At 34.4% G+C, this 16240-nt stretch overlaps 1 protein-coding gene across 1 annotated transcript; it reads left to right on the plus strand.

Moving 5' to 3' along the window:
* The first annotated feature begins 8239 nt into the window (after window positions 1–8239).
* On the plus strand, window positions 8240–11250 carry LOC118272115 (protein odd-skipped). Its single transcript, XM_035588459.2, has 3 exons — window positions 8240–8467; window positions 8897–9467; window positions 10258–11250. The coding sequence occupies exons 1-3, from the start codon at window positions 8386–8388 to the stop codon at window positions 10646–10648; spliced, it is 1044 nt and encodes a 347-aa protein (XP_035444352.1). The 5' UTR covers window positions 8240–8385; the 3' UTR covers window positions 10649–11250.
* Window positions 11251–16240: the final 4990 nt, after the last annotated feature.

Below are 16240 nucleotides of genomic sequence, written 5' to 3' on the forward strand. Positions count from 1 at the left end.
TTTTTATTGTCCCTGTGTAAATTAAGAAGTTTATTGACGGTATTATGTGACGACTATAATTATATGAGGATTTTTATACGATTTGTTTGGTTAATTACTTTGTTTGAGTGGGTTTAGAGGTCATTTTTGTGTGCGTGTTTATAGGAAGAGTGAAACTCGTGCCTTATTAGGTCTTTGTCTAATTGTTTGAGCGTGTTAGATGATCCTAATTACTCTGAACGTGTATTAATCCGGATAATAAGTTGATCGTATTTTAGTGCGGATATTACAGAGATGGATATTTTTTACTATTACAGCAAAACTTCTAATGGTTGGCGCCTGTTTACAACAGATGACGTAGTAAAGATGTTTTCTCGGACAAATAAAGGTTTCCGACCTTATTTCAATGAGTAGCAATGAAATTGTATTACTTTATTACGAACAAACTCAAACGTTTCGCCTGACGACAAGGCTTACCGTCAAAATGTGACGTCACATCGTCACGTTTAAAGAGATACTTTGGTACGTACCCAGAATATTGCACCTCATTAGCAAACTACATGTTTCGACATTGGATTTTGATTTTAATATTTTTTTTTATAAAGGTATTCTCATGATATAAAGGTTCGATTTCATTTTAAAAGTATTTTAACAAATGTTGCTGTGTAGTAATGACCCATAAATGTATCGTCGCTTTAAGCCTATTGTAACACATTTATTCATTTAATGGTTGCAAATAAATGAATTGAAGATTGCATGTTATGTTGTCGGTTATTTCATCCTGCAGTATTTGTAGCATACTGGTAGATATTGAAGGTAGATAGATCTTGAACCGTGAATGTCAAGACGGATCAAGTTGGAAGACCTTTATGGACGCCCTCTGCCCCAATAAAGGGAAATACGACTTTAAGTCAAGTAAGTCAAGAAACATATTATTATAACTATAAAACCATCGAATATGTTTAGGGAAATACGACTTTAAGTCGAGTAAGCCAAGAGACATAATTTTGACATTTGATGACATTTTGATAACATAGACTATGTATTGACAAAAAAAAATTCTTAATAGGGACTACCAAAGTTGCAATGCCTTTCTAATCATCAATGTCAAAACAATTTCATTGATATAATGTCCATAGTATGTATATATAAATACAATATACAACTATTACCGTCCCGACGACAGCGTTTAGCCGATGCTAATGATGTGAAATTGCCAACACGTTTTTGTTGATCTATTGCGAAAATTCAACCTTTGATATGTAGAAATTTTGATTAGAATGACATGTTATTCTTTGCACGATTTGTTTCATAATTCAATTTGTATAATATACTTATATGTGACTCTGGCCTGAAATAGGTATATGTCCATATATGATGTTTAATTTTGTTATTAATATTGACATATTTTTAATATTTCGAAAGGCAATTAAAAGTTTGTCTTATAAAATGTCTACATTTCCTCTACGCTCCAAAATATAGCCTTTTATTCCTCGTGGAATTAACATTTAGAATAAGTTCATTTTTCTCCCGTTAATTATCAAATTAGTTAGTATTTCTCTCTTTACAATCGAAGAATTACTAGTGAGATGAGTGCAAATGAACGTGAGATGAGTGCAAAAATGCTGCGTAACGATGATATTATAAAAATGAGAAATTAGGAAAAATACGTATCATTGAGGCTATTGACGTACAAACGTACGTATAATATTTTATGATCGACACTATAAAATAGTATTTTCACGAGATTTTCCAAAAACGAGTAAAGAAATAAAATATCCATTCATTTGATTCTGGGTTTTCTTAATTAACTTATGATGATTACGATCTTACGTCGAAAAATTATCCTTTTATATATAGTAGTGCATGTACGACGATAATTTATTAATTCAATGCTGGAGTATTCGTAATTTAGGAAAAGATTAAGCTATGAGGGGAAAATATCATTCAATGACTGTTCCAGCCTTCGATGATGCGAAAGTGAGTGTCAGACTCATACTGACTAAAAACCACCCCGTTCCCACTACTACTCTTCTAAACGTAGCCCCGACAGCCCATCAGATCTTCCGCGGCTTCGAATCGGGCATCAACCCTACTGGGCGCCATCTATAGTGGTCTGATGACCGTACATTCGGGCGATCTACCCGTTCTTTGTCCGTAGGCCGTACATATCAAAAATCGCAATTCAAATACCCGTATAAAAAAACATTCGTTCGTGAGCATTAAATACTATGTAAATATACACATCACATGTCATACAATTAACATGTCTGCTATCCTATCTTCATTTACCTCCAAAACTATTGGACATGCATCTGTCATCACTCTTGTCACAAAATGTATGTAACTGTCACGATCAGCCGTGACCGTAGGATTTCTCATCACGATGCTTATTATAATCTTTGTTTCACAGATAAGTGTCGTGTGTGTCCTTGTTTGTTCATATTTTTTCATTGTATGACTATAATTAGGCGAGTGCAGTATTCACTTCAAGGCTGCATTACATAAGATATATTTTTCTTTCTTCTGGCTTTGACGAAAAGGATTAGAAAATCATTTTACTACAATTAACAATTTCCTGGTATACAAATCATGATTTTCAAATCGTCCAATGACTTCTCCCGCCTTAGGTGAGACAAGAGAGAGTGTTAGACTATTACTGACTAAAAACCGCCCCCAGATTGTCTACAGCTTTGATCAGGTTGTCCACAGCTTCGGTGGTATACAAATCTACGGACATGGTTTTGTATAATTTCTTTGAGTTGAAAATCCCAAATGGTTCATAGAGATGTATTTCATTTGATATCCTGTGCTAACCGCCTTGTACTTCAAGCTCAAGAGTAGTATTATCTAATAACTACATTTCCATAACTTTATTTTGACTTTCATTTGAATGAAATGTAGGTATACGTACCCCTTCTCCATTTAGATTGCATCAAAAGATATGCTGTTTAATCTTGCATGACCCTTTTACGTATTAAGATAGTAACAACTCAATTACATTTAAATAGACACCAAAGGGATGGATGTGATTCTCTTATTTTGACATGATTAATAGTACCTTCAATAGTTTTCAACATGTTATGAAGAAGAGTATGTAAGTATGTCGTTTAGTAAGGTTTCCTTACTAAACAGTAAAAAAAAATGTAATGGACAAAGATGTTAATTATGACAAAAATGAATGCTAGACAAACGTCTATGTTAGACAAATTATTGAGTTTCTTGCTCGTTCTTCTCCATTCGAACTGACAAACAGACTGACGGACAATTCAATTTGACGTAACAAAAGTGTCTAATTAAGCATTAATTGAAATAAGTGTTTTGACTATGTAAAACTAAACGTAATGTACCTAATGATGTCAATGTGGCATTTGAATCGACGGCACGGTAGCCAATGATCTTAAATATTATTGCCGATAATAAAACATTAATTTAATAATTCTAATAATTATTTATGACCCAATTACATATCATAAATTATCACATCTAAACTAAGTCCATAAAATAATAAACAATTGCCTACTATTTTTAAGATAAAATAACTAAGATTAAAGTATTTTATAAATCTTTATAATTATATTTCCTATTAAATACAACGTTCAAATCCTCAGCGATAAAAAATAAAAAGAGCATTTTACTACTATAAAATCTACATAATAAATAACAAACTGTCTATTTCTTTGTGTTATCTTCTACATACATAACACGAACAGTCAAATAAACGTACATAAGTATATTTTCTTCGGCACAAATACTATAAAAACGTATATTATATGAGGTGACGAAATTTTTCATACGTGGTGAACAAATATTGTTGGAATTAAACAGAAGTCGTGGGTAAATAATATAATAATTACAGTTGTAAAGTGTAAAAGATAAAAATAATAAAATACTGACTTGTGTAGTTGATTTGTCTGACACGAATATGGATGTTTTGATCTTATATAAACTCTTTTTGTCTTGTGCTGTCTTTTTTGGGCTCTAAGTGTTTAGATAGTGAGTCCGTGGGTATGTTACTGTTGAAATAATGACTTTTTAGTTGAGCTCTTATTTACCAAAAGGTTGAGTTACTTACTGTATTTTGTTTTTAGGTAGGATTTATAATTATATGTATTTAGAGGCACGCATCCATACAAAATATTGTAAATGGGAAAGTGTGTTTGTATGTTAATTCTAACCCCCATTTTCCTAAAATGAGTGGTGGTAGTTTGTATGGAACATTCTGCAATATCCAAGATGGAAAGCTAAAACTTGGTTTGTGGCCTATTTGTGACCAATAAAAATAGGTGCATCATATTTATTTGTCGCCCTTTCAGCATATGCGTACTTCAATTGAAGAATTCAAAACTACTGTTTCACGGATTTTTAATAACTTTCGGGTGATTTAAATGACATAATAATATAATTTGACTTATTTTCCATACAATATAAAATTTGCGTCAGTTTTACTAACAGCAACTTTGGGGGGAGGCCTATGTTCAGCAGTGGAGGTCTCTCGGCTGATGATGATGATGATGATTATAAACATTGCACAATGGACCCTTAGTATTGTACTAAAGTGACTTATAGAATTAGACCTCATTTTCTCTGACTTCGGTCGAACCGGCCCATTTAGTACCGAAGCGTGGTTCTCCCACGCCAAAAATCTATGTTATCTACGCCCATAGTATTTGAAAGACCGATTGTACAACATTTGAATAGTTGCGCAGGTAGTATTTGCAATAAAAAACAAAGGTTTATGTACGGATAACAAAGAAAAGTTAAAAATTAATCTTGTTGTTTTCTTGTCTTTGTTTGTGTTTAAGTAATCGGATTAGCTATTGTTTGTATGATTAGGGTTAGGTAAGATTAGGTGTGTAAGGAACAAGTGCTTGTTTCTTTCCTATTTCCTACTTGTAGGTGTTTTCTGGTCTGGAAGAATCATTAGTATTGTATCATCATTAGTATATTATTAGTACCTATTGTATTCACGTAGGTAGGTGTAATAAACGTCGGTTTCATGATCTTTTTTAAATATTGAATGGATGTGTGTGGCTGTTAGTATTCTTGGTAATGTTGATAGTATAGAGGTTGTTCAATCTTATCGAACTCGTGTTTAATTTTTTAGAACAATAAAAAAATACGTAACCAATGACAGGGTAAAGAAAAGGTCTGGGTAACCAGTTGTGCAATTTCTTTGCACACAACTTTATGCTATCAGATGAAAGTTTGGCGATACATTCAAATGAGTATTGTTACTTGCTATAACATATACTATCATAGACTGACAAACCTAAAGACGTAGAATAAACACCTGACACAATCGACTGTTCAATGAACAAGGAACCATTTTATATCGACTCCAACGGTCAAATGACTCAATACCATCAAACAAGTTATGCTCATTACGAACAAAACCCATGATTGTTCACACCATCACTTAACCGACACAAACTAACACCGAATTCTAGACTCAACAAGGTGTCTAGTGGCTTTACCTTACATCCTCAACAAAACTAGCATAACCACCACCCATTCAAAACAAAATTGAACTTAATTTTCTAAACTTCTAAGTCCAAATTCGTTTACGCAAGCTTCAAAGGTATGAAATATGAAAATTCAACGTTATGATTTGGATGCTATAGTTCATATTTGACTGTCCAAGTTTATTAGATACATCGGTTAGCTTTTAACGTTTATTTGTTTGAGTCGGTACCTTTGATATCAGGTACAAAGGGCGCCGGCTGTGTCGTGTGTCCTCAGCCCACCTGACCGGTGTTTGGCTTCAAAATAGTCGCTTGGTATACCTTATGCCGATGTTAGGGCTTTATGTTTAGGAGTTTATGATCATAGGTATATGATGTGTATGGTAAGTTCGTGAATGTTACTGCGATTCGTAATCATGTGGGTTGTTTATAGGTATTAGTATTACTATTTAGATGACTGTGATCCTTAACTGACGAGCATGCATGAAAAGACTAATGAGTGTTGATGAAGCAAAAGAGGTATGTAAGATTCGTAGCAATTGGCGTTGCATTGTCCGTGCCTAACCCCATGAGGGACAGGCGTGAGGTTAAACACATATATAATGTGTTTAGATGACCCGTTGCTTCGTTAATTTGTTTTGTCATTGTCATTTCTTGCGTTGTTCATTCAAGGCACTGATGGTGAATGATTTTAGTGAAGTAAGAATATCTCATCCTCATTTTTAGTCTTATGCCCTTCGTTTACATAAATTGGACACAAATATAACTACACATCACCCAGGTCCAAAAAGTAAATTTCGTGGATCACCACTTAAACTTCTACTGGGAAGTACCTACACATTTCTTAGAAAATTTAACTCATAATATCTGTTATCATAATAACATATGTGTGACAAAAAATACCATAATAAAATGTGACAAAAAGAATACCTATTGTTCAGTCTTACAAGTAACTGTTTCACCATGCATTACTGTATGGCAATTTATGGAGATTTTTCTTAACTATAACCTACACGTAAGTCATAGATTTTATGGTTTGACGTAAGACGTCCACCCACAAGGTGGACAGACCACCTGATTAAGGTCACAGTGAGCCGCTGGATGCAGGTCGCTTCCAACCGGCCTATCTGGAAGTCATTGGGAGAGGCCTATATTCAGCAGTGGACGTCTTGTGGCTGATATGATGATCATGATGCTAAAATAGTAGGGTGATTAAAAATTACTTGTATGAGGCGGTAAGACTTAGTTTTTATCCTCTATACATATGGAAGAGCAATATAATTTTGTATTAAACTATTTTCTGGATTCAATTTTGTGGTTATTACTTTGTCTGGAGTCTAGACACAATTTCGTTTATTGTTTTATTATTTTACTCTATTATTCATCCTTTCAAATTCGTGTGTTTGGGTCAGGTACGGCAATAGACTCGCCCAATTTTACTATGGACTTGCCCAAAGCGCGATTTTAACAATTCTCCAAAAATAATAATTTGCAGAGGATTTTTTAATACAGCATACAATTTTACTGTCTTAAAATTTTTCTTTGTTTGAATTTTATTGGGGTAAGTTCTATTCTGATAAATTGATGCCTGAAAAATTGGGATCATAAATTAATTTAATTATTTTATTTATCGGTAAGCAATAAGGTTATTTAGAAAATAGTTTGACCAGTATTAATTTAAAAAGAAAATAATACTACTATTGAGAACAAATTAATGATGATGATGATTATTCCTTTACTGTGATATGAATCATAATTTAGTACATAATTTACAACATACGTATGTGGTCTATCATTGTAGTCATTGTTTTCAGTTCACTTAAGATTTGAAGTAGGTATTTATTTAATACCTACTTTCCGTTTCTATGCAACTAATGCCATTATTCTCGGAATTTCTAAATTTTTTACCAGTTACCGATTTATTTAATATAAAAATAAAAATATTGTTGCTTACAGATTACTTTTTTGTGAGGTATCAAATTTAATGTTTATACATTTCTGGATCACCTAAATATCCTACTAAAGAGATTGCTAATTAAATTGAGGAATTAAAACTTTTTACCTATCGAAATTTTAGGAGGAGACTGGGAGTAAATCAATTTTAGAAAAGAAATAAATGCTAGCATGATTTAAACACATCGATGACAAATTAAAATGTGTAGACACTAAAAGAGATCAGATGTATAAATCAATTCATTTCCAAGTCAAAATCAAACTATGGCAATAACGACATCAAAGAAACAAAGGGAAGTCGTGCATATTCGAATACGGGAACATAAACAATTCAATCTGGAACGTCGAAGCTTTCACTAAAAGGTACTTCAAAACAGTACACAAAGACCCATGTAATACGTGCCTAATCTCAATACAGATACAAATTACAACAACCGTACAAAGACATGCGACAATCAAACACAAAGCCTTGCCTACGAAACTAAATTACCAGAGCAATCCGCTCACCTAATAACTTCAACGGGCCGCCGTGTCACCAAAAATTTGCATTGCCAAACAAACTCAATTACGAAACGATACAAAACCTTCGAAAATTTACTTCGACATAGTTCTAAAGCTGTGTAGGGAACGTTGGAAATAGAACTTAGTCGTAGTGAGTGAGGGCTTGGTTGAAGCAATTCGCGATTGTTACCGATCGATTCTGAAGGCAGAGCTCGGTAGGCCCCGCCTCTTGGGGAGGTGCGGCTGCCTCGGGAGCCAGCACAGGCGCCGGACGGAGCGGCGCGTTTGATGTGCCCCCCTCCCCGCGGCGCGCTCGCGCAGGCCCAGATAACAAACGCACACAAACTCATAACGCTCCGCGCGCTCTCACAAGCCGGTTGTCAGTCCAAACCTGTTTTGCAGTGGCGACACAGCTACAGTGATACCAAAGTGAGCCCGAGAGGACAGTGCCCTAGTGTTTAGTTTTATGGACAATTGATTTGTGGAAATGGAAGATAAGCCTTATAGTGTTGACAGTTCGGACGATATCAATATCGAAGAGGAGGAAGAACATATTGAGGAAAATCATAGTGAGTGTCTATTTATATTTTATTGCAGTGCGGATTGTTTTTGTTATGGTAATGTTATTGCGTTCATGATATAAGCAAAACAGGCTATTCTTTATGTAGTTTTATGTTTATGTCTAACGATGATGGATGTTATAGCGGATATGATATTATAGGTAGGTATACTTATGTAGGCAGATATTAGTTTTTGTTGAAATAAATTTTACTTACTTGAGAATATTTTTAGAAAAATAAAATTGAATTTGTTTCAAAATTATTTTATAGCTAACTTAATTAATTAAATAGGGTCATGTGTTGATAATATTAGCAATAATGAATAAAATAAAAAAAACAGTTTTTTTAATTATTTCCGATAGTAAAGTTCTTCCTCAACGGCAAATTTTTTTTTATTCCAAGGTCAACATACTAACAATATATTAATTATTTCCGCAGGCTACCCACCAGACTTTCCGATCGAAGCTTTAGTCAAGCTCGAGCGGCCGTCACCCCCTTTGCCGACACCGCCGCACACGCCCACCGACGACACGCCCCCAGCCGTCGTTATCTCGCGGCACCAACCTTGGACACCACCTGCACAACCCTATACCTACCCCCGGCCAGCAATGCAAGCCCCATACCCCTACGAAAAAGTCCCAGTGCAGAACTATTCGCACCCAATGTCGGCCTACGTACAAGCACAAGTCGCGACGCTCCCACCGTCGGCTCCATACCACGCTATGCTCGTAAACCAGTGGATTAGAAACGCTGCCTTCTACCACCATTCATTAAGATACCCGGGTGTCATGGCTCAAAGAATGCCAGGCAGGAACCCACCACCAATGCGAGCACCAGGCGTCCCTGGAACGAGGCCGAAGAAACAGTTCATTTGCAAATACTGCAACCGCCAATTTACCAAGTCATACAACCTACTGATTCATGAGAGGACCCACACTGATGAGAGGCCCTACTCGTGTGACATCTGCGGTAAAGCATTCCGCCGGCAAGACCACCTCAGAGACCATAGGTGTGTATCATCGTTTTATCTATATTTAAGTTGTTTATGTCCCTTGCTATTGAGTTTCGTGTCACCTGATATTCAGTATCAACACATTAAAGTTTATTTATAAACCTTACTTTATCTGAACCACTAAAGTTTTAAAAGTTTAACAACATTATTTAATGGTCACCACATTGGGCGACGCCAATTTCTAAATTGACACATCAGCAAATATGTAGGTTACAACCAAATCGCAAGGCATCTTACTACACTTATCTTCAAACAAACAAATCAAGTTAATGAACGTGTTTTACAAACCAAACCACTTTCACTAGTTAAAGGATTACCCGATGTTGGTAATCAATATATCTGAGAGGCTTCTAATTTAATTTAATGTTTCCCTCGAAATACCAACAACGTGATTTAGGACGTGTTTCACCGAGGCATTGTTGACGATAAGAGTAGAAAAAAAAATTAAAAGTGTAAACCTTTTTGTGAGGTCGCGAGGCGGCGGGCGCACGCGCGCCCTCGCCAACCGGTTTCGTTCTTTACGATCACCATATCTGTCTTGCTCCGCCGTCGAACAAATTACACGTTATATTTCTTCGCTTTTACGAGACCAAAGTTTTTTTTTCTCATATCGTATCGTATATATTAACAGTCTAATGTGTCCGTAATGTAGAATCACTTCAATTTTCATTCAAAGCGCTTATTTCGTCGCCTATTGAGCCATAAAGATGTAGATGTTTGTTTACATTGTGTACTCGCTAGAAGTGAAAGTTGAACTTGTATCTAATTTCTGTTCTCTATTTTCCAGGTACATACATTCGAAAGAGAAGCCATTCAAGTGCACCGAGTGTGGGAAAGGATTCTGCCAATCGAGGACCTTAGCGGTCCACAAAATTTTGCATATGGAAGAATCTCCCCATAAGTGCCCGGTTTGCAACAAGAGCTTCAACCAAAGATCTAACTTGAAGACACATTTATTAACACACAGTGATGCGAACAAGCATCATTTAGAGCATTTGGAAGGATGTCAGGAAGTTTCATCGACAAGTCAGTCGGAGAACTCTCTCTTGGATCTCTCACACAAACCTTCACCACCTCTCCCACAACAAGTCCAGCCCCTTATTAGTCACCATCAATCCCCCATAGAAAGCCCAAAAAGAACTCTAGGTTTTTCGATAGAAGACATTATGAAGCGATAACTCTCACCACTGTAAATATTAATTAGACGCTCTCACCACAATCCCGTACCTGTTTAAATTGGCAAGAGGCTTATATTCGAGTATAAAATGATTAGTTAATTAATTTATTTACCAAAGATATATCACTGACTGATTAGGAGAATTCTTATCGTTGATCGTCCGTTTTTCTTTCATCATTTCTGCTTCGTCTTTCATTCATCACCTTCTATTTATTAACCTTCTTTCATCTTCACCTTCCTAAAGATTAACGCGCCGCCGAAACTCTGATCTATTTTCACTTTTGAAGACTGAAATTGTTTTTAACTATTGTTATTGTTTATTTAGATGTTTATTTATTGTGATAGATTAACTCAAAATAGTTTATGGTTGACTAAAGTTACCGAAAAGTATTACCTTCGTTTTAAGTTATTTTGTTCCAAAATTGTGGCTATGACATTGAAATCATGTTCAAAAATTAGCTGTACGATTTTAACTCTAAGAGTATTGAATAAGTAGTTTTAGTGTTTGTAAATTTTGTGTAAATAATATGTATAGTAAGTTATAAATTAAGTCGATGAGGCTACTTAGAAAATATAAATTAAAGAAAATAGTAATGAACTTTACTACATTGTTTTATTTCCCCTTCGTGTCTATCTGCATTAGCATCTCATAATGTTTCGATTGCAGATAAGGTAATTTATAGTGCTATTAATACACAGACAACATAAAACAACTATTAAAACAGTAGGTACTCACCTACATTGTTTTTATTGACTCAATCGCTTATTTATTGGTTGATATTCCATTTTGCAATAATATTTGTTGAATGATGGACTATATATAGTAAACATACTAATAAAAAAATGCTACAAGCCTACTTATTGTTAAAATGAACGTAAACCTGGTCAGCTTCAGAAATAAAAGAAATAAAACTTCATGAAGAGATAAATATAAAAACAATAAAATCTGCCCTAACTATACTTTGATATTGAATTCTCATCTACTAAGAGCTAGCTATTACCAAATAGGTAGATACAGTCTTTCTATGTTTTTATACGCTCGTCTTAAGAGTAATAAATCTTCACCTGACTCGCTCACTCACAAAATATATTAGCAGGCCATTATTTATGGCTAAACTTTTAAGAAACTTCACATTTAGAACAAAAACTTAGGTAACGGTTTCATGGCGTGTCAGTTCGCCCATTAACGAGTGGCCTATGGGCTGCTTATAGGGTTTTCGCTAGTTCAATTTTGAATAAAGATACTTAGATGCCTATTTCTTTTTAAAAATCTAGTTATTTAGACATAGTGTTTCTTTTTTGTGTCACGTTTTAATCTATTTTAATTGAATGAATACAAAGTAGTTCAATTTCTTTATTAAATGTGAGTTTAATCAATTTAATATATAAGTAATTAAAACATTCTGCACCTGAAATTTAATGATAGCAATAGACCACAAGAGATTTGAAAATAGTTTCCATTTTGAGAACAAAGTATGTCCAGTTCTAATAGTACCTACTTAGTTGTATGTATGGTGGGCAGCCCTACGCATCACACATCGTGCAATACCAAACACAATCATTATAGTAAATGTAATGAAATTAATTATAATTATAGGTGAGCGGCAGTCGAGAGCGATTTTCTACAAACCCGTTTTAATTTAGTAACGAGTATGTTTGCTAATAAAAATCGTGACGAAATTCATTTGGACGTTTCAATTGAAATTACACATAAGCATGTACTTAGACTCCTCTTGTTTCACTAAAGAGACTACAACATAATTATTAACAGTCATACAATATGAATTGTTATTTTTAGATTTACGTTATGAATTTGACTTGGTAATACTAATTTTTACTACAGGAATAATAATTCCAAAAAAACTTACTTACTTACCTGCTAACTACTTACCTTTTTTAATGCAAAAAAATAGGCAGTCTTATACGTTTTAGCCAAAAGTGTAAAGAACTTCTATAAAATTCAAGTATCTAGACCTGATTTCAAATCAATGAACCATAATTATGAATTAGGTGTTCCCCAAGGGTCAATTATCGGACCGTAATTTGCATAATTATATACTACTTTTGATTTATAGTAAATTTGCATCTATTCTAAGAATGACATTTTATTCGGTACCTACCAATAGTTTTGTTCACTTACTTAGCCTACTATATAGTATCAGTAAAGAAATTAAATCAATACATAAAAAATACCTAAGTAGACTAGTTGCTTCTAAGGGAAATCTTTTCTCTCACAGAAGGATGACTCACAAACTTTAATTCAAGACAGACGAGACAATCAAGCCCGTATCACATTCCATCCCTTAATGTAGATGATTATGTAATAATATACATTCTGTACACATTACTGTATTAAAGTAAGAGCGTTTTACAAAGCACCATAATTTTCAGATGCCTCAACATTCTCTCAAGGAATTATAAAATTCTTTGGTAACGATCGTGTCTCGAGCGCGGTAATGGTTACGCCATCTAGTTGACGGGCGACGAACTACAAAATGTCATTTGTCACCATGCGATGTCGCTACGCGTTGTGTTCGATAATCGTTTCGTGATTATGTTAAATGGAAAATGTCTTGGGAATGTGTTCTTTGTGCTTATGAACATAAAGTAGTAATTAAAAAAATACACTTCAATGTGGTATTGGTAAAAAATACCATACATAATATGCTCAAAAAATAACATTGTCGTCCAAAATCTCAATACTTGCCTTAATCTTTATAATTTTAAATGATGGCTTTTTAATTTTTTTTTATCTTTTGTCCACACGCGCTAGGAATGAATAGTGACAATATCACATTGTTCTTCATAAACAAGGCAAATTAATCTCACCCTAACGGACTGCTACTTTTTCCGGATTATTTCGAAACAATTGGATTTTTTTTAAGAATACGGATTTAACGGACACCCTCTTCAAAACATAGCGTGGCTTTTTAACTTAGAATTAAAAGTAAAAATCCAGCCAATCTTCTCGAATCGACATGTGATTGATGATTGAACACTAAACTTGCATCAGCAATTTGCCAGTCAATGGAAATTGCAACAAATCCTTTCTGATTGGGCTCTAATCGCAACGCAATCGTGAATTCTTACCCCAAATCACCGCAAATTCCCATGACTATTCCATTTATCCCATTCCAATAATTGGTTCTGTTGTTTTATGCCAATTAAAAGCAATTCGGAAGGGATTAAAGTCGAATTTGGGGGAAAATGGGGCGATAATTCAAACGATTTCGACTGTCATGGCGGCGCGCGTATGCGCAACCTGACTGACGTCGTTGATTTATGAATGTATCGTACTGATTTATTGAATGTAATACAAGCAGTTCTATTCAATTAGTTACGAACTATATATTTAATTAATGAGCTGTGAAGCCGTAGATTGTGTTGCGGTTACCTACATTTTAGATTACTACTTTATTAAGTTTGATTATATCGTTTCAGTTTATTTATCTCTATTACATATAGTACTACATACATCAGGTGTCTTGACGTTCTAATATCTGCATGATTCAACAATGCACATATCATTGTATCAGTGATACCTAGCTTACCTATTCATTTTTACCTATTAATTTTAGCAACTTTAATTCGTAATCTTGTTTGTACCTTTGGTTTGTTTAATATTATAATGTATTTTTTTTAATTTCGCTAAAATAGAATCCGTTTTTAATTTAAATTGTACTCATGTTTTAACATGTGAGAGACACCTACTACAATCTTAGCTAGCACCTTATCTACCATTTTGAATACTGGCATGTCGTACTTTGCAGTTCTTATAGTTGTTGCTGCAATGTCTTCTAAAAAATCTTCGTGCAAACAATTGCTATTATTTAGTTCATCTTTAAAATTGTCTGTTATGACCTCCTGGCCTCACTCACCAATCGCGTGATCCACAAATCTAATGAAGATTGCATCCACCCTTAGGCTAGACCAAAACGTAACGACCATCTGAAGTAGCGTATTGGTAACTCAAAGAAATTAAATACAGATTTATTACAACTTACTACATATTTTCGATGGTTTTTGAAGAAGATTTATTTCTTGCTTTAAGCGTTTCGACCGTTATTTTGTTTTTTGAAGGATTAAAATTGGTTGATTTATTGTTTTGTGGACTAAGGTTAGTTTTGTAACTTTTAGGATATTTGCCTGAGGGTGCAAGGTGTTCGGTTTTGAGTTTTAGCTGCTGATTTGGAGGAACTTTATGATAGTAAAAATACTTTGATTGATATTTATAATAATCAGTAGTTAAACGTAGTCGCGTGTTCTTCTAAGCTTCAGTCTTCTTTGGGCGATTTTGTAGAGAAATGAAAGTAAGACAGTCATATCATTTATAATATAAATGTTTAAGTAGGGACTATATCAGACTTGAAACTAATTTATAGTTTAGGTCGATTGATAACTTCGCAATTTAAATAATGACTAGGTATTTATAAATTATTCGTTAATTCTATAAAACTCAACAGTTAAACATCTACTAAAAAATATTTCCCCTCAGTAATATCACACAACACCTACGCTTCCCACAAAAACAAAAACCAAATAAATTGTATGCATTTCAAAGAGCCACTCACCACAAAACATCGCACGCGCCACCTGGCGGCGTCCTCACGCGATCCTGATTGGCAGCTGTCAATCATCGACGTATCAAACGCATAATAGGTTTCATTTCAGCCAATTAGAGGTCCGACGCACCCACTGCCGATGAAATGTAAAATCCCATACAATAGCTAATGTACGATAATGTGATGTAAAGTGGTCAGGCGCAGTGTTTGTCTGTCCGTTTGTCGATCAATTTATTTGTGGGAATGGAAGGTATGATTGGTGAAATTATTCGCTTGTTTAATTTTGGTTTACCGTGTGTTTAATAGTTATTGCTGTCAGTTTTGCGTGTTGGTATACTCTTGTGTTGGTTTATAAAATTTTCAGTAGTAGATTATAATATATTTCAGTTTCTTTGTTAAGTTGTAGTTGTTATTCCTTTTTTTGAGACACAAAATCATTTATTGACGATAGGGAGTATCAGACTCTTACTGACAAAAACCACTCCGTTCCTTCTCCTGCTTTGAGCCGGAGCCCTGGTAGCCTGTTATGTTCGTAGCTTCGGGTTTTGTTTTGTAAAGAACTTGACAACTTTTTACCTTAATCTTAATACAATACTCATAATAGGTACTTAAGTAAATGATATTTCGTAACCGTGGAGCTTTATTTTACTGTCGTTTTTATTAAATTGTTCTCAACCACTGATTTACGTACAGTTACCATTGATTTTAGCTTCCTATACAACAACCTTCTGAAGTAAAACTCGATTGTCTCATTAAACGAATCGATTATTTCCAAACAGTTCCTGTATCGATGTATCGTTTAATTATTCGTACGGAAGTGCGGAAATAACAAGCTATAAGAAACAATTCCGCGTGTGTTCATTATCTATTGATATCGAATTTAGCTGTCTTACGGAAGGTCATAGTTTTGTTTGTCTACAATTATTTCCCATTTGCTAAACATTATCTTGTCTATTTTTTTAAACCAATAGATATAAAAATTGTATTATTTAATTATAACCGTGTCATATCCTAGCCTCTGGCAATTGTGT

The sequence above is a fragment of the Spodoptera frugiperda genome, chromosome 5 (genome assembly GCF_023101765.2).
Source record: "Spodoptera frugiperda isolate SF20-4 chromosome 5, AGI-APGP_CSIRO_Sfru_2.0, whole genome shotgun sequence".
NCBI classification, from domain to species: Eukaryota; Metazoa; Arthropoda; class Insecta; order Lepidoptera; family Noctuidae; genus Spodoptera; species Spodoptera frugiperda.